The 25,772-nt window shown below is 41.7% G+C and overlaps 2 protein-coding genes across 2 annotated transcripts; both read right to left on the bottom strand.

Moving 5' to 3' along the window:
- Window positions 1–1,023: 1,023 nt before the first annotated feature.
- npm1a (nucleophosmin 1a) lies at window positions 1,024–6,711 on the bottom strand. The gene is made up of 11 exons (XM_080866515.1): window positions 6,553–6,711; window positions 5,368–5,447; window positions 5,035–5,154; window positions 4,788–4,881; window positions 4,550–4,662; window positions 4,367–4,443; window positions 2,963–3,032; window positions 2,762–2,872; window positions 2,530–2,640; window positions 2,372–2,446; window positions 1,024–2,097 (listed from the first exon to the last, which is right to left on the bottom strand). The coding sequence occupies exons 1-11, from the start codon at window positions 6,596–6,598 to the stop codon at window positions 2,053–2,055; spliced, it is 942 nt and encodes a 313-aa protein (XP_080722641.1). The 5' UTR covers window positions 6,599–6,711; the 3' UTR covers window positions 1,024–2,052.
- Window positions 6,712–13,236: 6,525 nt separating this feature from the next.
- Window positions 13,237–25,770, bottom strand: LOC308387250 (A-type potassium channel modulatory protein KCNIP1-like). The gene is made up of 8 exons (XM_080867195.1): window positions 25,701–25,770; window positions 17,748–17,872; window positions 16,534–16,603; window positions 16,381–16,451; window positions 16,181–16,288; window positions 15,987–16,091; window positions 15,531–15,593; window positions 13,237–14,777 (listed from the first exon to the last, which is right to left on the bottom strand). Exons 1-8 carry the CDS (start codon window positions 25,756–25,758, stop codon window positions 14,730–14,732), a joined length of 648 nt encoding a protein of 215 aa, XP_080723321.1. The 5' UTR covers window positions 25,759–25,770; the 3' UTR covers window positions 13,237–14,729.
- Window positions 25,771–25,772: the final 2 nt, after the last annotated feature.

Genomic DNA, 25,772 nt, shown 5'->3' with positions numbered 1-25,772 from the left:
AAAACATTTGTCTAAATTCTGAACACCATACATCCCCTACTCTAAACAGCCAGATAGCACTGCTAATCAGAAACGTACCTCGCTGAATTGAAGGGATTTTTACTATACACGTAATAGAAAGCCACATTGATACAGAATACTTATTAAATAAACAGGGTCTCTTGCACGAGGCTTCTCGTGTTATAGGAACAGTTCACCTCACAGAGCTATTTATCCACCTGCATTGTTTGGGCATAGGCATGTGTACCCTTTCTTTAATACATCAGGATCAACCTTGTGGGACTCAAAATGTAAAAAAAAATAAATCTATAAACCTTGTTATAAAACAACATTAACACACCAGAAGAGAGGGAAGCCATCAGTGTTTAAAGCATGACCACAAGCCCATTGTCACACTTCCCTCTGCAGTGTGAGTTGGCAGGTGTGGTTCAGCAAAGAGGTACTTACTGCATGAAACTGCAGTTTTTCCTTAAAAAAAACCAAAACAAAACACCACATCCTGTACCAATTATTTCCATTATAATCAAGGGAAGGCAGATGCTTAACATCTCCCATAACAGGCAGCTTATACGAAGAATCTAAATAACCAGTAAAATATGTACACTTAATGTGGGGGTGAAGGTTCCCTTTCAAGCGGCACAATCATTCACATGGTAAGCCATTTGCAGGTTGCTGCAGCACATCTGAATATTTGAGTAAAATGTGCTGACACCAGAGGGGTTCTTTATAGTGGTTTGATCAAACAAAATCAAAAGGATCTTGCTTAGAAACGTGGCCAGTGTACACTAAAGTGGCCTTGGCATTTAACAGCATTACAAAGAGAACTTTATAGCCCATCTGCATTTCTGTAAAATGGTTCCTTTGTCAGATGACAAAACGCCTATAAAAAGTTATGTGTTCAAAGGTCACATGGAAACACTTGATTTTGTTGTTTGCCAGTCTCATCGCTTCTGTCAATGAAACACCAGGAGGAATGTTGTAATAACTCAGAAACCTAATTTTAAACAAACAATAACAAAGATACACATTTATTATTTTATTTTATCAATTGAGGGACAGTCTGTTGAAAAGTCGTAAAAACTTGACAGCATGGAATGGTCTTGTGTTTTAACAGGCCTCATGCACTGAGAACAGAATAACCACAGTTGGTCAAACTGCATCTTCAAACTTGATACCAGTAGAAATTTCTATGAAACATTAAACAATTCATTTGCAAATTAACTCACACATACAGTTACTGAGCATGTAACCTTTGGCCGCTGGGCTGTCAGTAGGCATGGCAACACAGAGCAAACGGTTTCACAGAGCTGAAATGTGTTATTACTCCACTTCTAGGTTCGTTGCCCAAACAGATTGGCTGAATCGTTTTCCCCTTGGACGGTAAAAATACATCTCCAACACATTTTGAAGGGAGAGAAATCGCTGTCACAGGATTATGATGCAACAAATCTAAAATTATAATAAAGAAACGACAATGTTCTAGAAAGAGTGACACGTGTTCCTGTTCTTAATTATACTAAACCAAACAAACTTCAGAGTATTTTCAGTATTAGATCCCTGGTGAAGCGTGTATTTGTTTTTAAATTGTGTAATAGGTGTGTTTTAACTGTTTCTTAATAAGAGTATATCAAACTTACTAAAGTGGGGAGAGAAAAAAAAATATATAAGATGAAGAAACAACATAACATTCTCCACTATCTGGTGCCAGAAATTATAAGTTTAAAACAATGCAAGGATTTATTAAAAAAAACAAAACAAAAAAACAAACAAAAAAAAAAAAAAAAAAAAACCCCACCAACAACCCCAAAAACAAAAAAACCTAAGCCCTGTGCTCTTACAAAAGGGTGATGGAGGTGGACTATGCACCAGTACTGCACAGCTACCGCCCCTCACTACCTCTCCAATCTCTTCATCCAGGAGGGCAAATTGAAGTGGCCTATACGTAAAGAGCGATTTAAGGACAAGTGTGAGGCACTCAGTTTGGCTTCAGAGGGTTTAAGAGGTGCTAAGGGCATAAACAAGTTATAAAAATAGATAAAACTGCAACGTCTGTTATTCCTTCAATGCCTGCCTCCACTTCCACAGCTCTGCAATGACCTGAGGAGAAAAAAACCCATATATAAACAGCTGACTTAAATTGTTGTCAAAAACAGAGCAGGTTCATGCAACATGGTCTCTCATTTACTGCAACACAACTTCCTCCTTACTTATGATTGGAATATTTGGACTTTGATGCCCCCTAGTGGCATGACAAATAAATGCCAGTACACCACCTCCATTTAAATCAAATTACAGCCAGTAGCTACATTTTCACAATAATCTAAGAAAGTAAAAATGTTATAATAGCAGGCAATAGAAATTTGTTGTATACCTTGGGCTCTGTGACCTTGTGACCATGTTTCACAAAGTTCTCAAACTTGGGCTGGGCTTTAGGTAACGTTACTCCCTATTAGGAAAAATATAAACAAATGTAATCAATTTGCAATTTTAATCATGCCAAACAGATTCAAAGGACATCCAAGAACAAACCTTTTTCACTGCCTCCATCATCTTGGCTTTGATCTCTGGCACACTCAAAGGTCCTTTAGGAGTTGGTGGGGTTTTGGGAGACTTGTCACCTTTTCCTTTAGGTGTCTTTTCCTACATTGGGCAAAAAAATAAATACAAATAAATTAAAGTCTAGACATTAGAAGTGTTGAATTTAATTTTTTTAATATATTTGCCTTTGCTCGCCATTCTTGCTCATGTAAACGATTGTTACCTGGTTTTTGGCTGGAGTGTTCGGTTTTGAACTCTTGCCATTCTGTGCAGGTGCTTTGGGTTTGGATGGCGTCTGTTTGGATGGTATAGATTTGGCTGGAGCTGCCTTGGCCTGTAACAAATGGGCAGCTGTCAGTTGCAGAGTGAGCATGTGTAAATTAAGCTTCAATTTAAAAACTCCGCGATAAGGATATCTGCTTGCCTTAACGGGAGATTCTTCTTCCATGCTCTCCTCGTTGTCCTCGTCGTCATCAGCCTCATCATCATCATCCCTGAAGAAATGAGAAAGATTAAAGCAATAGCAGTTCAACTTTTTTTTTTTCCTCAAATTGACCTCTTGCCTGCAGCAAGGTCAAAGCTTAATTAAAAGCAACAGTGCTCCAAACTGTTGTCCTCACCATCCCAGTAGAGAAATGCAACTTAAGATGAACACAAGTCATAAGGCACTGTAGCCATTTACTGGAGGGAGGAGTGAGGGAGTGGGCTGTTCGATATAACGATATCGGATGATGATATGAAAACTTCTATATATTCTCTTACATTAAAATAACCACACTATGGACGGACAAGCGACTGCTTTTATGCGTTGTTGTTAGCAACCACGATTGCTCCAACATCCGCTTGTCCCCCCCCCCACATAAACCTTTCACAATGAAGGTGAATATCCTGTTGAGATTTTTCAAAATAAACAGAATCCCGTGAAATAGTATGCAGTGTTTACGGCCGAGAAGCTAAAAAGCTGTCAGTTGCTAAAAAAACAAACAAACCTTAGAACAGGCTTTTCCCTGTAGCACAATGTGTAATAAATACTCAAGAAAATTGTGGCCATTTCAACTTATCTAACACTCAACTCCAGGTATATGACACCCAGCTGAAAACATTTCTTGCAAGTCAAGTTGCCCGAGAATCACAGAATTTACAGAAAAAGTAGAATTTTTGTGATATTGTTGTCAGGACGATAAATGTCTTATATCGGGATATGAGATTTTGGTCATATCACACAGCCTTACGAAGGGCCTCTGTAGCATGAACATGGTTTGGTTTTGAAAAGTCTGACATGGACCAGAAAACTTTTTCCCTAGTTTCAAAATAACAGTAACTACTATGCACACTGTCATGGCTACAAATATAACCAGTTTTTAGATGGTTTCCTACAAGTTTTGCTTTTATCATGTTAGGAAGCAACCTCCATTAAGCATTATTTCCACGCTATTAGCAAGTAACAAATGAGCTCTTATAAAACATGACAGAACAAGTGTTCAAAAGCCATCTGACCTTTGCTATAAATTTTATTTTCACAATTTGAGTTGGTTGGGGGAAAAAAAAAAAAAAAAAAAAAAAAAAAAAAAAAAGGGGGGGTCATTTTCAACAAAAGCCTGCTACACATGCTGGCAGCAAGATGAGCAGAGGTATGTTCTTTTACCAGCAATGCAGTGACGCAAATATGAAATAACGCTTTGCCCAGAGCTGGCCATCTTTAACAACTGATCGCCTACAGTCATCGGCTCTCCAAGAGGCAGGAGGAGGAAAGATGTAAAGCTACCATCTGTTCGCATGAGGACTGCAACTTAAAGACTTCACAGCATTTGTGTGGTCAGACACTCACTCATCCTCATCTTCATCGTCCTCATCGTCATCTTCCTCATCATCATCTTCCTCCTCCACCTCCATTTTCATCTTTTTCTGTGTATGAGATTAAAAGTCAGTCATGCGTTTTACAGTGACAAGTTTACACTTTATACTAAAACCAATTTAAAAAAAACAAAAAACAAAACAAAAACAAACAAACCTGAGACTTTGCAGCAGGGGAAGTGGCAGGCCTTTTCTTTGATGTTATGACATCCTCCTCCTCTTCATCGTCATCCTCATCGTCTTCATCAAAAGACTGATCTGCATCCATCACTGCGGGGGCAATTTACAAGGAATTTATAATAATTAAAAAAAAAAAACTACTCCGTCTGCTGTGCTATGAGGAGTCTTGATTGTGTGAGGGTTTTCGCCACATTCTCCGAATTATGAATACTCACTGACAAGGTGCTGTCCACTGATATGGATCGGACCAGAACCTGCCTTCAGGCGAAAAACTGCTGGGGGCGTGATTGTGTAGCCGCCAAGACATGCCTGCAGCAAAACACACAAATAAGCCAGCTGCTGCAAAACTATACAGCGGTTTTTCCTGAGGCAGCACAGAAGCCCCTCAGTGAGGCTAAGGAAGAATAAAGCATAAAATTATTTGGTCGCCAAGGTGTGTTTTCAAGCAGAACGTTTACTTACACTTGGCAAGGTAGAGGGCTTAAGTGAAACCAGAACTGCCTTGACCTTCTGACCCTCTGCGTCCTGCCCTTCTACCTCCACCATATGAAGTTCATCTTTTGTGCTGGGGTCCACACACACCTAAAGACACAACAGAACATTTGATGTTTTGGTGGTGGAAAATTTCAAACTGAAAATGTTAACCAACGATTTGGTATTCACTGTACCACTTGGCTGCATCCTTCTCACACAACCACAAGCAATGTGCTCAGTGTGTGACAATGACATTTCGTACACTGTGTCGTAACAGCTTCAAGTATACAGGGATGAACAAACTGCATGAAAGACACTCACCATCCTCAGATCCAACTGATGCTCCAAGTCATCGTCGTCAGGATTGAAAACCACTTCCTTTCCAGCTTCCAGCACACACCCTGATGAAGAGATTAAAATAAAATTAATTTTAAAAGAATACAAAAGTAGAAAATGAGTAGAACCAATCACTTAGGTGTAAAGCGCTACATATAAGGTGCACACAAGAGGGAGCCCTACAGAACAAGGGGTGAACATTGCCACATGGCAACAGCAGGAATTCCCCTCAAATGAAGAAGGGGAAGAAGTGAAAATCACGTCATCTAAACTTATGCTAAAGTTCTGAAACACCTAGCAAAAGACACGTGCCATGTTAATATTCCAATATGCATCCTCTACAGGTATGACATGTCAATTAACCTTGGTTAAAAGCCAATTGCAGAGCTTTGGATAAGCATCACCAAACTGGAGACAGTCTATTATCAAATTAGAACGATTTGGCTTAGTTTCTGTGTGTGAAAAAGATATTTAGCTCTTGCTCTTTTAGAACCACCTCAGAATTTGCAACATTAAAACAGTACACTGTGACCGTATCTGCTGTTTAAACGATGTCTGAAGTATCCACCCTAAAAGAAGAGGTTAAATTTTAGTTAGTAAGGGGAGCAGAACGACAGATGAAGAATAGAAACACTCTTTAAGATCTGGGGTGGCTTAAAATGCAGTCGCAGGAGGAGCGGTGGGGAGGTCAACGCGGTCCGCGTGTGTTTGAAGCCACGTTGAGACCAATTTCCCCGGCCAGCAGAAAACTGTCAGCTCTAAGAGCTTCAAATGGACAGTTCATCTAAAAAAAAAAAAAAAAAAAAGAGCAGGTGCTTCAGTAGAACAGCAGCGCTAACTCTTTGTTTAAAGAAACTGATCAGATATCAACTCCGTTAATAAATCACTGGGGCCGCCATGTTGATAACCAAGCACGTGTGTGGCAGAGTGGTCTGAAGCACAGCAGCTCAGCAAGACTCATTCAACCTCCTGCCACGACTCATAACAACCAACACCACAAGACATTTTAAATGTTTTAAATGCAAACAGGTCCACTGTCTTCGTCTGGAACAAGGCACGTGTAGCTAAGCATGCTACGTGTCATTTTTTCTGTTGCTAATGCCAAAAAACACGAGAACACAGAATATAAAACAACCTCAAGTCACACATAAAACAAAGTTGTGCTCTCACCGTAAAGGAACGTTTGTGGCGCCATTGGTTCATCTAGCCCGTTCATGTTTGAGACGAGGACGCTGACAAACTCCTTATATGCTGTAGAAGAATAACCAAATGGTACCAGCAGCCACTAACTAAGGTGCTACAGCGCTCCCGCTCTTCTTCTTTTCTCAATGAGGCACGGAGCGAAAAAATCAGCCCACACCGCCACCTACAGGACCGCTGCACAGAGCGTCTTAAAGCTAGCTCCATTGTTTGTGTTGGAAAAGTGTAAACGCGCATTGACTGTTAGGAATTACGGTCATTTTGAAATACGTCTCAACACTATAGTCCTTCATTTATTTCCCCATGCATACTACAGTCATTTAAGATGTTTTCTTTACATAAACCTTTAATTTTACGATCCCATCAAACCTATTATGTTCTTCTGTCACTGAAAATCTGTCTGTAGGTGTCAGCAGTGTGAAAAAGTCTCGAGCTCTTCCTTATTTCTTTACAGTTTACTTCCAAGTAGCCAGCCTTTCTTGTATTGTTGTCAATTTTATTTATGTAATGCCAAATCACAGCAACAACAAGGTGTTTTATACTGTAATGGAAAGACACTACAATAATAAAGTATTAAAAAGTATTTTTTTATTTGTTAAGCCACTCAACACTGATCTATCAGTCATTCAAGAATGATTGAATTAGGACGCATAACTCAAAGGATGAACCTTGAACCAATTTAAAGAACCAATTTTAAATTGTCTCTTTAAGCATTTTACTAGTAGCCCGTCAAAAAATCACATCACTTGTTTCCCTTTTCTGAGTCAATCTATGAGAAATACCAAAGATAACACAGTTTGAAAGGCATAAAACAATATTTTTGCATCACAAGGTAATCCCTAAAGAGCTTTAGCCAAAAACTTGGCATATTGTGGTATGGTGTGCAGTGTGTCCTTAAAGACATAAAGTGAAGGACAAAATAAGTGGCAGGTCTAGAAAAATAATCTCCTGCACATCGACACTATTTGAAAGTAAAAAGTAGAAAAAGAAATCCAACAAAGGCCTGACACAGGACCTGAGCGATGCATCTAACCGTTCAGTTGATGCTTCATCACTCAGGGAAGTGAAACGGGGATAGCAGTCTCAGGTGTGCCAAGTTACAGAAGAACTGGACTGAAAATCTGTGGCAACAGGTCTTACGGAATGATTGATACAAACCTGAAATTTCACGTGTGGAGACCCAACAGTGACTCTCTACAGCCACATGTAAAACATGATGACGGCTTTGTCATGTTTTGGGCTCGATGCTGGGATCTTGTCAAAATTGATGAAATTAGGAATGCAGAAAAGTACTGTAAGAATCTGATCACCATGAAGAAAGATTAACTCAAATTTTGCGCAGAACTGTACTCATAATATAAATGCCAAGAAGTTGATAGATGGGCAATTTCTTCACCAAAAATCTTTTTTTCTGATTTTCCCCCACAGTTTGAATAGTTGAGCTAAATGAATACAGATGGGTAAGAAGAGAAAAAAAAAAGCTAATTAACATGACCCAAAGAGCTTCAACTCTGAGGACTTGCAAATGTCATGGCATATGATTCACACAGTTTTCATACTTGTTACGTCCCCACGATGAAGGTCTAGGGGTATGTGTGGACTGGTAACAAATGGGTCCAGAACAGAATGAAAGAACAGACAGAGGTGCTTAGTAAATAAAATAGTTTTTATTATAGATAAAATTAACATAAGGAGCCGGCAACGCTGTTTTACCAATAACACTAGAAAAAGAAAAAGGTTGCAACAACAAAGAACACAACAACCAAACAAACTCCACACCACGAGGAGGCACTTCCAGGGGCCCACAAGCTCACCCTGTCACTAGCAGCAGCTAGCTTTACTGCTGCCGAGGCCCACAAGCCCACACTACTCATGTGAAGCAGCTACACTGCAAACTGCTTCCACAACTCCACACTATAGGATCTCTCCCGACACCTTCGACACACAATGTGGGAACACCAGAGAAAAAACACTCTCTCATATCCAGTTCATCCCCAGCTTATATGACCTAGGAGAGGTGATTGCTAACTGGGCCCAGGTGGTAAATGAGGCCAATGAACAGCAGCTGTGTCCTGGGGAGAGAGAAGAGCAAGAGAGAGACAGAGGGGTGGAGCAAGAGAGGAAGAGGCGGAGAGAAAACACCACACCCACACAAGGGCAATTTTAGGAGGCCCAGCTAGGGCCGTAACACCCCCTCCCATAAATACAAACCAGTGGTTTGCCACAGGATGTCCTACACAAATCTTAAATCTATCACCTACCGTGCACCATAATAATGGTTAGGCATACCCTGCCAAATCTGCCAAGACCTTTTTGATGGGTTGAAAACACTGAATCGGGTTGGCTCAAGTCCCTCAACATAGTGTCCCAAGTGACAGCCAGATTTTTTTTGAGCCATCACATATGGAGAACCCAGCGAATAGCTAGAAGGCCTTTCTGAAACACAAAGACACTTCTTCGCTAGCTCATGGCAACAGGCATGCTGGCTAGCCAGAGGTGCAGGTTGGAATGGTTGTGTCACACACAATCTGTCACACTGTAGGTCATCTGGAAGATGGTCAACAGGTGGCAGCTCAGAATTAGTCGACCTCTGACAGTGACCAAAAGACACCACTGAGCAATTATGCTCCAACTGTCGTCTCGGACTGGCAACTTTGTCCGTTTGTGAACCACGATTGACTCCTTTCAAAGCAGAGCCTTTTTGCTTTGAGTGGGCTTTCAAACAGTTAGCAACCAGGTGGCCAGGTTTGTGGCAGAAGAAACAGAGCTTTGTTTTGGCTCTTGAAATCACGCCTGTATCAGCTTTGCTAGCTGGCACACTCCTAGCTCTCGAGACCAACTGTTTCTGTTTGTAGGCCTCACAATTTGCTATCAAATGGCCAGACCTGAAACAGAAGAAAAACTTTCTTTTCACCTTGGGACGGGACACAGGTACCTCGCTCTTTGGGTACGGCACAGCTGGCACATTGCTAACCTTCACTGAGGCATCGCGTCGGTAATGCTTAATGACACTGGTTTTATGGATGAGGGCAAACTCATCAGCCAGTGTTGCAGCCTGCTGTAATGAGGAAACCCTTTGTCTGCTAAGGTGTACTGCGATGCACTCGGAGACGCAGTTCTTAAATTCCTCTATCAGCATTAATTCACGCATCGACGCCAGGTCTGTAGCTTTGCTGGTGTGAGTACAAGAAAATAATTAGTGTAATATGTGTTAAATTTGTTTAGATCAGAGGAATAGGGAAGGATTTGTTTGTCTGTGTTTTAGTTTGGCTTAGTTGTAGGCCTGAGAGTGTGTAATTGTTTAGAGAGAAATGAATTTATGGATACTGGGGGTCTGCCTGCCATAAAAGGAGACAGGAAGCTACAGTTGGGGGTTGCTGATGCTTATACCTTTAATAAAACTCTTAAGTGTTATACACTTAGAAGTAGGTTTGCAGGAGATTCTCCACATGATCTGTAAATGTAAGACAGCAAGAGGCCAATGGCCCAGTGGATGCAGAGTGGGGGTCTCAGTGTTTGTAATATGTTAACTCTGTTTTCTATGTTGTGTAGAGGAATTGTGTGTAGCTTGGGTGAGATTACTTTTATGACCCCCAGGAAGTCACGTACACAGAGACACACAGTGCTTTGACTGTTATGACGCACCCACACCTACATGCACAGTCACTCACGTGCACTCACATAGACACACGGGTATGCGCACACACAGGCACTCACATGCTCGTGCAGACACACACAGACAGAGTTTCCAGCACACACTGGGGGGTTTTATGATGGGGTCACTTCTACAAAACTGTTTCACAGACAAAGCAGTGAAGGTCTGCAGAGGGACACCGGCCTTGCACGTCTTCCCTTCTAGAAGATGCATGCTTAGATGAAGATGAATAAAGATTTTGTGAAATGACTACTGAGTTCCGGTGCCGTCTCTGGATGCCTGAGGGAAAAAAAAAAAAAAAAAAAAAAAAAAAGAACCGGGGTGAAACTGATTTCTTAACACTGGACACCACCGATCAAAAAGCACACTTTTCTTCCTCGCGAAGTCTCAGTAGGATTGACCTTGTCCCCTTTTTAATCCCCGGAAACGCTGCCTATAAGCTTCTGGGACTAGCTCCTAAGCTAGAAGAATGGCACTTTTTAGCTTGTCATAATTCAGACTGTCCTCAGCGGACAATAAGGAACAAACTTCCTGAGCTTCACCTACCAGCTTACATTGTAACAAAATTCCCCACGAATCCCGTGGCCAGTGCAAGGCTGTGGCTATACGCTCAAATGACTCGAAGTAACTGTCGCGGAACACCGGAACCAGACGACTGCTTTTCCCTACATCTGCCTACTGAATGGAGGCAGTTGGAGGAAGGGAAGCCGGCTGGAGTTCCAACTGTTGCAACTTGACAGCTGTCTCCACCTCCACCTCCTTCAATTCAACCTCCCTGGCCCTTGCAAGCTCTGCCTCTAAACGCCTAAGTTACAACTCCTTTAACTGGAACTCCCTTTCACGATCCTCCTTTTCCAACTTAAGACGAGCCAGGCGTACACAGAGCCTAGCATCCTGCTTAGAGCCTACTGATGATTCAATGGAGAGAGGTTCGAAGTGAGGCAGTGTCATCTACTTGTCCTCAGGCAACCCCTGAGCAACAGGCGTAAACACTGATGGAGCTACAGCTTGAGCTGGCACCTGCGGAACAGGCTGAGACGCTACACCATGCTCAGGTGGACTGGCAGACACCGGCAAGGCCACCATCCCTTTCTCCACCAATCCAGACATAAGAGCAGCTTTCAGCTCAGCCTTACGCAGAGCTATGGAGACACAAATGCCATAAATTGCTGCCACCTCATGCAAATCCCTCTTCCTACAGGCGTCCAGCTGGACAAGCGAAGGGTTTGCCTTAAACATGGCAACATCAAAGGTAGCCATTCAAAACTACCTGAGGCTAACAATAACAACAAAGAAGCACCACCTCCAACACACAAATCAAAAACAGGTGGGAAATATGTGTGACCACAGGTTAACCAATAAATAAAAATACCATCGACCCTGGCAGCACGGTGGCACGGTGGTTAGCACTGTTGCCGCACAGCAAGAAGGTCCTGAGTTCAATTCCAACATCAGGCCAGGGTCTTTCTGTGTGGAGTTTGCATGTTCTCCCCGTGTTTGCGTGGGTTCCCTCCGGGTACTCCGGCTTCCTCCCACCGTCCAAAGACATGCAGCTTGTGGGGATAGGTTAATTGGATAATACAAATTGTCACTAGGTGTGAATGCAAAGACATGCAGCTTGTGGGGATAGGTTAATTGGATAATACAAATTGTCACTAGGTGTGAATGTGAGTGTGAATGGTTGTCTGTTCCTGTGTGTTGGCCCTGCGACAGACTGGCGACCTGTCCAGGGTGTACCCCGCCTTTCGCCCTATGACAGCTGGGATAGGCTCCAGCGCCCCCCGCGACCCTGAAAAGGATAAGCGGAAGCGAATGGATCGATGGATGGACCATCAACCCTCTCCCCAGACCTACCTACTAAAATCTTAGCCTAGTTAGCTTCTGGAGTGTACCAGGCTCGAGGCAACTTTAAAGGTTAAGCATCAAGTGCACAAAGCACCGACAAGCCTACCCCCGACAGGGAACTAATCCCCACTTGGGATTACTCCGAAAATAAAAAAGGCAAAATAAAAAAATGAGTGCCTGGAGGAGGAGCTTACGCTCAGCTAGACACCCCCTGTGCTAACTGGAGAGAGTATAGCAGATACAACACAACTACACAAGCCACCGGCAAACAACACACTACAACCTAACCGCTGTTCCTTCCAGTCATATCCCGGACGAGCCCCCACATTGTTACGTCCCCACGATGAAGGTCTAGGGGTGTGTGTGGACTGGTAACAAATGGGTCCAGAACAGAATGAAAGGAGAACAGACAGAGGTGCTTAGTAAATAAAATAGTTTTTATTATAGATAAAATTAACATAAGGAGCCGGCAACGCTGTTTTACCAATAACACTAGAAAAAGAAAAAGGTTGCAACAACAAAGAACACAACAACCAAACAAACTCCACACCACGAGGAGGCACTTCCAGGGGCCCACTAGCTCACCCTGTCACTAGCAGCAGCTAGCTTTACTGCTGCCGAGGCCCACAAGCCCACACTACTCATGTGAAGCAGCTACACTGCAAACTGCTTCCACAACTCCACACTATAGGATCTCTCCCAACACCTTCGACACACAATGTGGGAACACCAGAGAAAAAACACTCTCTCATACCCAGTTCATCCCCAGCTTATATGACCTAGGAGAGGTGATTGCTAACTGGGCCCAGGTGGTAAATGAGGCCAATGAACAGCAGCTGTGTCCTGGGGAGAGAGAAGAGCAAGAGAGAGACAGAGGGGTGGAGCAAGAGAGGAAGAGGCGGAGAGAAAACACCACACCCACACAAGGGCAGTTTCAGGAGGCCCAGCTAGGGCCGTAACAATACTCATTAAATTTTTCAGTGACTCCTTAGAGCCTGCCCTGTGTTTTTGTGCTCTTCACTCATCTGTTTAGGTTTCTGCTCTAATAATTATTACATTTTTTAATAGCATACAAAAATATAGGCACACCAGTATAAAGTAGCACACCACTCAAATTTAAGAATGGACACATTTATTCATATGGCTTAGAATGAACCTGTTGGTGAGATTTAATAATCTGATTCCAAAATAAGATCTCCAAGACCTGAGGCTGCGATGTCACACGGTCGCACGGTGCAGAAAAAAGAGCCTCTCTAATGACTGCGAAAAAGAACAGCAATTAATATTTTAGTGCCTAAACTACGATAGTCTTGTGAGTTTTCTATTATGGTGGCGCATTTAAATACACCACGAGTCACAGGAAACCTTCAGTGGGCTACTGCTACAGAAAAAAACCCTATTTTCGGTGTACCATGTACGTCAGTGTGACATCACTGTCCTCGTTTAAATGGAGGACACAGTGCCAAATGTTCATTATTACAAATGGAGCTGTCCTCAGTGTCATATCACATTCCAAAGCTGACATTCAGCGGTTTTCCCTGCAAGATTATCAGAAGCTTTCTCAGTTCTTTGCTGGAATGGACCAGCAGCAAAATCTTGCTTTTTCTGACACAGTGATGTCTTTTGGACAAAACTTCTTCTGTGGCATCGCTGTCTCCATTTGAGAGTCACATCCCGATTACTTGTCATCTGTGCAAATGAACATCTAATAAGCCTCTTCGTCAACATCTTTGATTTGCGGGCATTTCATAATTCTGTTTAAAATTTATTCCTGTTCGTTTTTCAATCTTTTTAAAAAAAACATTTTTGACAATACACCAATTTGACCACAAGCCGAAAAGCAGCAGATGAAAACATGAAAAAAAGAATGAATTGGTTTCTTTTTCACTAAAAAAAGAAAAGAAAAGATAAGCACACACACACCATGTAAGACCCAGGAAATGTGCTGCTTTAAAATTATTTGACTTGTACTGTAAGTTTTGGACAGACGAGCATAACACAGACTCAGCACACAAGCGACATCCAGGCCAGCACAAATTTACAAGGGTCACCGCATCAGTGAAACCAACGTACAACGTTTGCGGTATCTCATATCTGTCAACCGCAAGATGGATGGGACACAAGTATAGATTTACTTATGGTCAAATCTGTCAAAAAAATTGGAAATAAAACAAGCATGCAATCATACTTTGGCAAAAAAACAATAAAAAAAAAAAAGCAAAAAAATAAACAAACCCCAACTGCTTCTTGGCAAAAAAGAAAATAAAACGATCAGCTTCTTGAGCACATTGCCCTTCGCTGGTCAGGAGCAGCCTCATAATGGATGAGCAGCTTTATCTTTAACAGGCCAATCTTCATGTCTTCATGACAGAACAGAGACGAATGTGTTAAAATCCATGTCTGTCACATCAGTCACTTTGTGTTGTGTGTCGAAACTCGTCAGGAGCACTAAAGAGCATCCCAGTCCAGTCCCTTCATACAAGTCATTGTGGGGGATTCAGCCTATATCCTGACCACAGCTGGATAAAACAGGAGGAGGAGGAGGAGGAGAGACTGGATGTACTGCACATATGCATCCACACACACACGCACTCACATTCAGCCCTCTCATTTTTCCATGTGGTTGTCTCCACCCTCTCCGCTTGTTCTACATCACGTTTTCAAACAGCTGCATGGATCTCATCATAGTTTCATCCTGTTGAGAAATAAGACAAATGGTGTATGGAATTATTTTGAATACCTGTGTCTGTGAAATGAAATCATCTGATGGATTGTGGTTTTTCTTATGCTTGACTTTTGACATAAAAAAATTTAAGTAATGGTGAAATTATGTAGGCCTATTTACACTTTACACTATTTACACTATTAACACTGCATGTATTCAGGCTAATATACACCACTGAGTCCTTCTCTAAAAAAGGGCCAGATTTAACAATGTCTGTGAATCTGGATTAAAAAAAAGTGTTTAAAGTTTTTATAACATGTATAGTGCCATCTTGCACCAGTACATAACATGATGTCAGTGCGTTAGTTGGTTGCTGCTGATCGCTAATATAATTTAATGTAAGTCTAACTACTAAAAGAACCAATAACTCAATAAAGAAACAAAATCTAAAACGCAATCTAAAAGAGTCACTTTAGTTTTATGTTTAAATAACAGAGGATATACTGTTCACATTCACTCTTTCAAACAGTAAGTGGCTTTTAATTGTTAGCTAGCTGCAATGAAATGGGAAAATCCACCTGTTAGCCGTAATGTTAGCGTTCGTAGACCACTTTATGAATGAGGACTGTGTGGAGGAGAGGCTGTTTGAGTCAGGTGTAGTGGTGGTTTCACGACTAGAATAACAAGCTTAAGTAAGAAACTAGTTGCTTTTTTATGCATATTATATTTTAATTCTTTAAAATATAATTCATTTGACAAAAACACATGAAGAAGAATACTGACCTCTTGGCAGGCTACAATGAACTCCTCCAAAGTCACCACGCCATCTTTGTTCTTATCCATTAACCCTAATGAAACAATCTAATAATGACTACAAAGCTGCTATAAACCAACAAAGGTTTCTTGGGAAGTTACGGGGTTATGACAAGAGACATTAAAAGTCTGCTTTCCTTTCATAATGTGTAAACACTAGGGTTTATAAACCTTACGAGACTGAAAAATGTAGTTAAGTTGAAAGTGTGAAAAAAACTCCATAAAGGGAGTTGATTCAATTTAAACAAATAGTATGGCTTGTTGTCTGTAATTTTGTAGTAATCTGTAAATCTGTAAATTTTATTGTCAATTCTTACTGTCATTTAATGGTCGGGCATTGCACAGCAATAAGCATTTCACCACACATCATACTGTGTATGGTTGTGTGTGTGACAAATAAAATTTGAATTTGAATTTGAAATGAACCTGAAAAAAGGCATCCACATGCTGCTGTGGAACGTCTCCCTTCAGTGCAGGGTAGGTGTACTTGCCCATCATGTCATATATGGCCCTCACAATCTCAGTCATTTCCTGCAAGAACAGGAGATTCATGTCATGCTTAGACAAAGATTTGAGATAACAAATAATATCCAGTTAAAACTGTAACAACACAGTCTCACCTCTCTGTTTATGTATCCATCTCTGTTGATGTCATACAGGTGAAACGTCCACTCCAGCTTTTCCCTTAGTGTTCCCCTCAGCAGAATAGATAGTCCCATTACAAAATCCTGTCCAAAATAGATCAGGGAAGTGGGAAAGCATAAATTAAAAAAAGAGCAGAAAATTAAAGAAATAACTAACATTTTGTCCATTTTTGTACCTTAAACTTTATGGAACCATTGTTTGCAGTGTCAAAAGCGTTGAACAGATAATGCGCATACATGCTTGCATCTGTAACACACATGGAAGAAAAGTGTAAAAAAAAGAAAAGCTTCATAGTGCAATAAAAAAGATTAAAAACTGTGTACTTTACCTCCATGAGGAAAGAACTGTGCATAAATGTGTTTAAAAGTCTCCTCATTCACAACTCCACTTGGACATTCCTGTGGAAGAAATGAGACTCTACAGTTATTCTACTCAATGAAAATTTGGTTGTCTGATGATGTGATGCACACATATACTATATTGCCAAAAGTATTCACTTGTCTGCCTTCACATGCATATGTACATAACTGACATCTCATTTTTAATCCATGGCATTTAATATTATGTAGCAATAGCAACTTAAACTCTTCTGGAAGGGTTTTCAACAAGACTTAGGAGTGTGTTTATGGGAAGGTTTGACCATTCTTTCCAGAAGTGCAATTGTGAGGTCAGACACTGATGTTGGATGAGGAGGCCTGGCTTGAATTCTTTGCTCTAATTCATCCCAAAGGTGTTCTGGCAGGTTGAGATTAGGCTGAGATACAGACCAGTCAAGTTCTTCTACAACAAACTTGCTCAGTCTTGTCTTTATGGACTTTGCTTTGCGCACTGGTGCGCAGTCATGTTGAAACAGAAAAGGTCATCCCCAAACTGTTCCCACAACACTGAGTTTCTTTCACTGAAACAAAAAGGATGAGCCCCACTCCTGAAACCCCCTCCCCCGCAAACTTTACACCTGGCACAATGCAGTCAGACAAGTACTGCTCTCCTGGCAACCGCCAAACCCAGTATTATCCATTGGATTGGAGAAGCACGATTTCTCAGTCCAAAGAACATGAAGCGCTTTGTGTGCTTTACTTGAGCAAAGGCCACATGAAGCACATGTGCAGTTGATTCCACAGAAAATTAGCGACCTCTGCTCAATATGCACCTCAGTCTTGCTGACCCCACTCTCTAATTTTATGCGGCTTACCACTTAATGAGTTGCTGTCATTCCCAATCTCTTCCATTTTGTCATAGTACCACTAGCAGTTAACTGTGAAATATTTAGTAGTGAGGAAATTTCACAACTGGACATTTTGCACAGTACCAGAGCTCCTGAGAGCAACTCATTCTTTCACAAATATTTTTAGAAGCCGTCTGCATGCCTATGTGCTTGATGCTATACACCTGTGGCCATGGAAGTGATTGAAACACTTCAATGCCTCAGTGATTTAGAGAGGTGTAACAATACTTAGAATGGAATAGAACAGAGTTTTGGCAATATAGTGCATTTTAGTATGACTGCATTTTTTAAAATAACAATATCTGGTGTGTGCTTACATTTTTAAAACCACGATAGAGGATCTGCAGTTCCTGCTTGGTGAAGTTTGTTTGGGCTTCGAGTTGCTCAAGTCCTTCTGGTCTGTGGCACACCATCGTCATCTCAAGCTCATCATCTGTTTTATCTACAGGGAAGGGTAAGAGAGAGGCAGTTTAAAAAAAGAAGATGTATGTGAGCCTCAACATTTACACGCTGTCTGTTTAACAGTATGTCCCACTCAGGATTTAGAAATATGATGGCTTTTAAATACAGGAAAGAGATGACTCAGCGAAGCTTGAAAATGTTAAGTCTGCAACGAATGTTGTGGGATCAAAGAGAATAAAAAAGTGCTTCTCGGAGTGAAGCAGAAGAAAAATAAGGGAGGATGAGGGAAAAAGAGAACAAAGGAAGGATTTGTGGAGAACTTCATCTACTTGACAAATTAGGTTTCCCCTTAGGAGCTGAAGCATTTTATTAATGGCAACATGGTGCTCAGTGCCCAGTCCTGTGGAGATGGATGGTGGTTAATGATCTGAAGAGATGCTGCTGTGGGCAAGTGTTTGTCACTGTGACTATCTCATGCTACAGGGCAGCGGCTTTACAAACATGGACAAATATCCAGAAGAAAACTCCCAGTGGCTGTTGTGGGCCCCGGTGAAGAAAAATCTGAAGTCCGACGCTTTGTGTGAGGTATAGAGATGGCCTATTTACAAAGGGTGGTCTGTGGCTTGAAATGCATTGTTGAGACTGCAGGTATTATTAGATGATATGTTCTTGAATGAATTGTTTTGACACAAAAGTGTGGACAAAGCACACAATCAATTCCCAGAATTTCTCAATCACCTATGTTATTAACTTGAAAAACACACACGTGAGAACAAATAAGCTTCCTAATGGATTCAGACTCAGTTCAGATGATTAGACACGAAGAAAAGGAGATTAACATGACTACATTGTTCTTCTTCTTTTTTTTGGATGGTAGTGATGACTCATTCATTTCAGCCCATTCATGAGTGGTGTCAGGATTAATCCTCAACAATGAAACTGTATCAAGTAGCATACATCATTATGCCAGAGGCCATTGTGATTTAAATTTTAAACAGGAAACAGGAGAAGAGGCACAGCTATAGAACTGCCTGCAGCCACATTCTCGGTCGTAACAGGTGCAATCTTCATTTAAGTCCCACCTACACCAGGGGGGAAAGCAATTACCGGCTCTTCATTGACTTTTGAGTGGGAGAGACGATCCTTGTCAATTCTGTCTGCTAGTGAAAAATAGAAAACTTACTTAAACGTTCTGTGTGAAATGGACTGCAGACTGATTACAGAACCCAGAATAGGTTTTTATGAATTTCTAAACTGAAAAACTGTGACTTTAAGGAGAAATAAACTTCTAGGAAAATCCCGTGACTAGGAAATGTAGTGAAACTGTGGGATCCTAACAGTCATATACGGAATATGTCAAATAAGTCGATAATGCCAAAATTCCAGCTTATGTCCATACCATAAGCTAAGCAGGGTCAGGCCTGGTTAGTAGTTGGATATGCAATGTGTTAGTTAGTGCTGTTGCCTCATAGGAAAAAGGTTCTGGTTCAAATCCACCATTTAGCCAGGGCCTTTCTGTGTGCTGATTGCATTTTATCCCTTTGTTTGTCTGGGTTCTCTCTGGCTTCTCCCACAATCCAAAGACATCCAGTTAGTGGGGTCAGGTTAATTGGTGCTTCTAAATTTCCCATAGGTGTTAGTGAGAATATTGTCTTTCTGTCTGTGTTAGTTCGGTGACAGACTGAGAACCTGACCATGGTGCACCCTGCCTTTTGCCCTTGGATGGCTAGGATAGGCTCCAAGCTCCCTCACAACCCTGAATTAAATAAATGAAAAGATGGATGGATGTCAGTTTTAGTCCACTACATTTCTGCAAAATGAGGTAACAAACTTTCAGAACGCTGTAACATTACTATGCATGTAAGTGCTTTAGCTAACAACAGTGGCTTGCTACTGTTGTTAGCTAAAAGTTTTTATTTAGTTTTTATCTTTTTTATTCTCTAGTGTCAGAAAGGAGAATTATTCATGGTATGTTCATTGGTAGAGGAAGATTGAAAAGCTGTTGGCCAATCAGTGTGCACTTTCACAGTGAGATCCCACCCTTGCTTGTCACTTCCAGTTTCAAACAACATGATGGTGAGACCAAAAATGCTCATCTCAAGGCTTAAAAATGGATGTCTCCGAAGGTACACCCATCTGCTACGCTGTTTAGTATTTCTAATAGATAGCTAACATTAATTTTATAATAGCTATGTAGATACAAGGTGCTAAAAAAGTCCTAGATTAACAAGCTAAATCTAACATTTTAGTCAGCTAGTTGCACTTGTATGGGCAAGCCAGAGGGCGATGGCACGATATGGCAGCCTCGCTTCTGTCAGTCTTCCCCAGGGCAGCTGTGGCTACAACTGTAGCTGCCTCCACCAGTGTATGAATGTGAGAGTGAATGAATAGTGGTATTGTAAAGCGCTTTGGGTGCCTTGAAAAGCGCTATATAAATCCAATCCATTATTATTATTATTATTATTGTATAAGCATGCCAGCTTTCTTTTTATTATTGTGATGCTAACTTTATTCTCCTGTATTTTCTCCTTTGTTTCATTTAGTAAAAACATGCACTAAAGGTTTAAATACTGCTTACATCTGGACAGGATGGTTGACACAGCTATAAAAACCGTTAGGGAGTAGTCATTTCAATGAGATTTTCCACATGCTTGGGAAACTATAGCAATAAAATGTTCACTAGAGACACACATGTTGCCTCTTACCCCAATCTGCCACTTTTACATGGCCTATTTGTCAGTGGTGAGATAGCATGGTGTCCATTACCATGCAAACATATAATGCGTTACTTTCTCTCAATCTCCCTTCCATCTTCCCCTGAGCTCCAGTTCCAACCCACTGACTCATGTTGTCATGGAGATAGATAGCCATAATAAATGTGAGCAGTGGTGGTTTCTGATGACTCTGCGGTGGTTGGATGCATCAGCAGGGATGATGAGACAGAGTACCGGGCTGTGGTCGACTCCTTTGTCACGTGGTGTGAGCAGAATCATCTGCAGCTCAACGTGGCAAAGACCAAGGAACTGATCGTGGACTTCAGGAAGACCAGGAAACACTTGACCCCTGTTTCAATCCAGGGGGTCAGTGTTGACATTGTGGAGGACTATAAATACCTTGGAGTACACATTGACAATAAACTGGACTGGGCTAAAACCACCACAGCACTTTACAGGAAGGGCCAGAGTCGTCTCTATTTTTTGAGGCGACTGAGGTCCTTCAACATCTGCCAGAAAATGCTGAGGATTTTCTATGAGTCTGTGGTGGCCAGTGCGATCCTCTATGCTGTTGCATGCTGGGGGAGCAGGCTGAGGGTCGCAGATGCCAACAGACTTAATAAACTGATCCGTAAGGCCAGCAATGTTGTGGGGATGGAGCTGGACTCCCTCAAGGTGGTGTCGGAGAGGCGGATGCTGTCCAAGATAAAGACAATGTTGGATAACACCTCCCACCCACTCCATGACATGTTGGTCAGTCACAGGAGCTCGTTCAGTGAGAGACTGAGATTACCGAAAAGCACCACTGAACGACACAGGAAATCATTCCTGCCTGTGGCCATCTCCCTGTACAACGCATCCACTTAACACACTGTTTGCTGCTACAACTACACATGTTTCTTTTCCAAATATTTATTTATAAGTGACTTATGTATGTATGTATGTATATATATGTATATATTGTACTATTCTTAGTTAGCGTATTGTCTGTCTTGTCTTAATGTTGGTTTAAAATGGAGCACTGTAACAAAAAATAATTTCCCCCAGGGATCAATAAAGTATTCTGATTCTGATTCTGATTCTGATATACTGGATCAACCATTTTTTAAAGGTGTCAAACACAATTTGTACATATATTTTCCCTGTGACTAAAAGTCTCTCGGTTACATGAAAACAGAGAGACAAAGGTGCTGTTAAGACTCCACCTATGTGGACTAATCTTTCCTGTGGGCTGATTTCTCTTTCCTGTTAATGTGACAGTGTGATTAGAAACAGATGAAATGGAATGAGGGTGATGAAAAGGCAGAGGTGTTGATTAGAGAAAGCTGAGACAGGACTGGGAGGAGAGGAAGGAAGAGGTGGCAGAGCGTGAAGAAAAACAAGAGACAAGAAGGAGAACAGCAAAGGGCAAAATGGGAAAACACAGAATAACACCGAGAAGAAACGAGAGCTGAACTGGGCTCAGAAGCACAGTCAGCAAAAGAATATGTTGCCTGAGGGTTTCAAAAACCTGTTGAATATATCATATCATATAACAGAATTATTTGATCGCAGAGTAAGACTCAGACAAAGAAATGCTGCAGACTTTTGCAGTGAGTCTTGTTATAAATGGTGCAACAACTGCTCTGCATGTGATCACTTATTAGCATGTAATGGAAGAAGGTGGGAGACGCTGAAATGGTGCTGATAATTGAAAGTGCGTGTACATGCTTTCTTACGCAGTCAGTGGCAAACACTGCAGCACTAATGAAAATGAAGGTCATGTAGAAGTCTATGGGAAAATTACTCTTGGTTTTCCTTATAAATTTATGGTCTTAATCACTAGTTTCAAGTCATAGTTGAATCTAACATTATCTATCACATCATCTTGTAAAGTATGTCCTATAGGCTGATGTTATATTTTGATTAGGAAGTTACTACCATATGAGTGTGCAGTGTCCCTCAGATCTGCCTCCTTCTCATCACATCTGGTTTTGGAAACACCAAGATCAAGGCAGACACTTTTTACAGTTCTGCATGCTTTGACTTTGGCATGATCTTGCTTTCTTCTTCCCTTTTTTCTTCTTTCGTCCTCTTAACTTCACGGAAGCAGCCGACTGCCCAAACAGCTAGCCTTGTTCCAAATATAATCATCCTACCAGTTTATCTAAAGCCTGCTACTTATGAGATTATATCTGGTTTCTTTAATCCAGCAGCCTTCTGGTGTCTGTAGCCATGAGGACAAAAGTTGAAGAAGTCACTGAGCCGGGTCAAAATCATAGTCCCCTACGTGATTCCTCACAAAACCCACAGCAGGCTGTTTGGTTTTGCTTTGTACAAAAGCTGACTGGGCTTTGGAAGTGCTGAATGCTGCAGGAAGAGTGAGGAGAACTGTTTCCCCTACCGTATTGTGTGGACAAGCCCCCCCAGTCCTAAGAACACATTTTGACCTGAATGTTTTTCTTGATTTGCGACAGCAATCTCTCTGCGTGTTTCAAAGTTTTGTTGAAAGTTTATACAGGACCTTTTTCAAGACAAACCAGGTATAGCACAGATTGGCTATACTGGTCAAATATATACCAGTTATATTAGGGCATTAGAGAGATAAAAACAACAAGCCCTCTTCCTCTTAAAATAAGTTATATGATTTTGTGTATATACACTGAACAAAAATATAAACGCAACACTTTTGTTTTTGCTCCCATTCCCCATGGGATGGACGTAGAGACCTAAAATTCATTCCCGATACACAATATAACCATCCTTCCCAAACAGTGGTCACAAATCAGTCCAAATGTGTGGTAGTGGGCACATCTGCTATATTGAGATAATCCATCCCACCTCACAGGTGTGCCACATCAGGATGCTCTTCTGACATCATGAGTAGTGCACAGGTGTACCTCAGACTGCCCACAACAAAAGGCCACCCTGGAATGTGCAGTTTTGTCTCACAGCAAAATGCCACAGATGCCACAAGCAATGAGGGAGCGTGCAATTGGCATGCTGACAGCAGGAATGTCAACCAGATCTGTCGCCCGTGCATTGAATGTTCATTTCTCAACCATGAGCCGTCTCCACAGGCGTTTCAGAGAATGTGGCAGCACATCCAACCGGCCTCACAACCGCAGACCTCGTGTAACCACACCAGCCCAGGACCTCCACATCCAGCAGGTTCACCTCCAAGATCGTCTGAGACCAGCCACCCAGACAGCTGCTGGAACAATTGGTTTGCACAACCAAACAATTTCTGCACAAACTGTCAGAAACCGTCTCAGGGACGCTCAACTGCATGCCCGTCGTCCTCATCGGGGTCTTGACCTGACTCCAGCTCGTCGCCGTAACAGACTTGTGTGGGCAAATGCTCACATTCGATGGCGTCTGGCACGTTGGAGAGGTGTGCGCTTCACGGATGAATCATGGTTCACATTGTTCAGGGCAGATGGCAGCTGAGAATGTCCCAGTTCTTGCATGGCCAGCATACTCACCGGACATGTCACCCATTGAGCATGTTCGGGATGTGCTTGACCGGCGTATACGACAGCGTGTACCAGTTCCCACGAATATCCAACAACCTCGCACAGCCATTGAAGTGGAGTGGACCAACATTCCACAGGCCACAATTGACAATCTGATAGACTCCATGCGACGATGTGTTGCACTGCATGAGGCAAATGGTGGTCACACCAGATACTGACCGGTTCTGGGTCTCCAGACCCCCAATAGCGCAAAAAACTGCACATTCCAGGGTGGCCTTTTGTTGTGGGCAGTCTGAGGTACACCTGTGCACTACTCATGATGTCAGATCAGCATCCTGATGTGGCACACCTGTGAGGTGGGATGGATTATCTCAATATAGCAGATGTGTCCACTACCACACATTTGGACTGATTTGTGACCACTGTTTGGGAGGGATGGTTATATTGTGTATCTGGAATGAATTTTAGGTCTCTACGTCCATCCCATGGGGAATGGGAGCAAAAACAAAAGTGTTGCGTTTATATTTTTGTTCAGTGTATATATATATATATATATATATATATATATATATATATATATATATATATAGCATTTATGCATACTCAGTGATGAGCAGTATTGCTAGAACAAGCTATATTTTGTATCCTACTTGTAGCTTACCTCTGAGTCTCATTTCTTGTGTGGCTGTGGTCCCTGTTTATCCCCTACAGGATCAGACTTTATCTGTCCTATCTTACATACCTCCTCACAGCTGGCACCACAACGCATTTTTTAACAGACCACTTACTTCAAGCTAAAAACAATCCCTAGATGACCTGCTTTGCTGAAAGGTCATTTAAAGGCTCTTATCAAAACACAGACAAGCGGTTTCATCCTATCTGCATTTAAAGCATTACCCTCATACCGTGGGGCATTTCATCAATGTCTTTTTAAAAAGTCATTATTTTGCTGCCTTTTCATGGTTCTAATCTCGATCTCCCGCTGCCATAAATTCATCATTCAACCTGGTGGAGTATGCGCTCACACTCTCCCTTTATGCCCCTACAACCCAGTCTCCATGACAACAGGCTTTTCAAGCATAAGGCCAGGGAGAGGTATGATATGTGAGCTGCGTGTTAATTCAAATGCCCAAAACCTCGCTCTGTTTCTGTTTCACTCACTCACTGGCGCGTTCGATGGCCATGCACCAAACACACACAGGCATAATTACAGAGACAGAGCAGTGATTTTGCTCTGTTATTTTCAAGGACATCTTTCTTCCATCCTGTTGTCTCTAAATCATTATCTCCGCACAAGTGCTGTACCTCGTCACTGAACGTGAGTAAGAGATGCTTCACCCTCCACAATACTGCTGCCACTTCTAGAAGTAAACATTGTAGATTTCTGTTTGAGAAAACAGAATCAGCACTACTGGCTTTTCATTAAACCTATGTAACATTTCCACGATTCATTATCCACTTTTTTTTTCCCTTTAACTTCATAGTTCAATTAATTAAATCACTTGGCAAAAACAGGGTGAAAGCATAAAGTCTCTTTGCATTGGATAAGCAAAGAAAATAACTAAAACAAAGACATATCATGATTGGCAGCTGGTGTACAAACACTACGATCTTAGTGTTACTGTCAGTTTGGTCTAGCTTTCTGTTGCTCTTTTTGTCTCGTCTCCATCTCTTCTCTTTGTGACTAACATCGACGTACCTCTAGATGGTCTCCGCTGTTTGGTTTGCATGGTCAAAGTGCCCACCACTGCACCCATGTTGTCACTGTGGA

This window comes from Rhamphochromis sp. 'chilingali' (assembly GCF_963969265.1).
Source record: "Rhamphochromis sp. 'chilingali' genome assembly, chromosome: 19".
NCBI classification, from domain to species: Eukaryota; Metazoa; Chordata; class Actinopteri; order Cichliformes; family Cichlidae; genus Rhamphochromis; species Rhamphochromis sp. 'chilingali'.
Note: the sequence above shows the minus strand (reverse complement) of the source record. Positions and strands in the feature narration are given on the sequence as shown.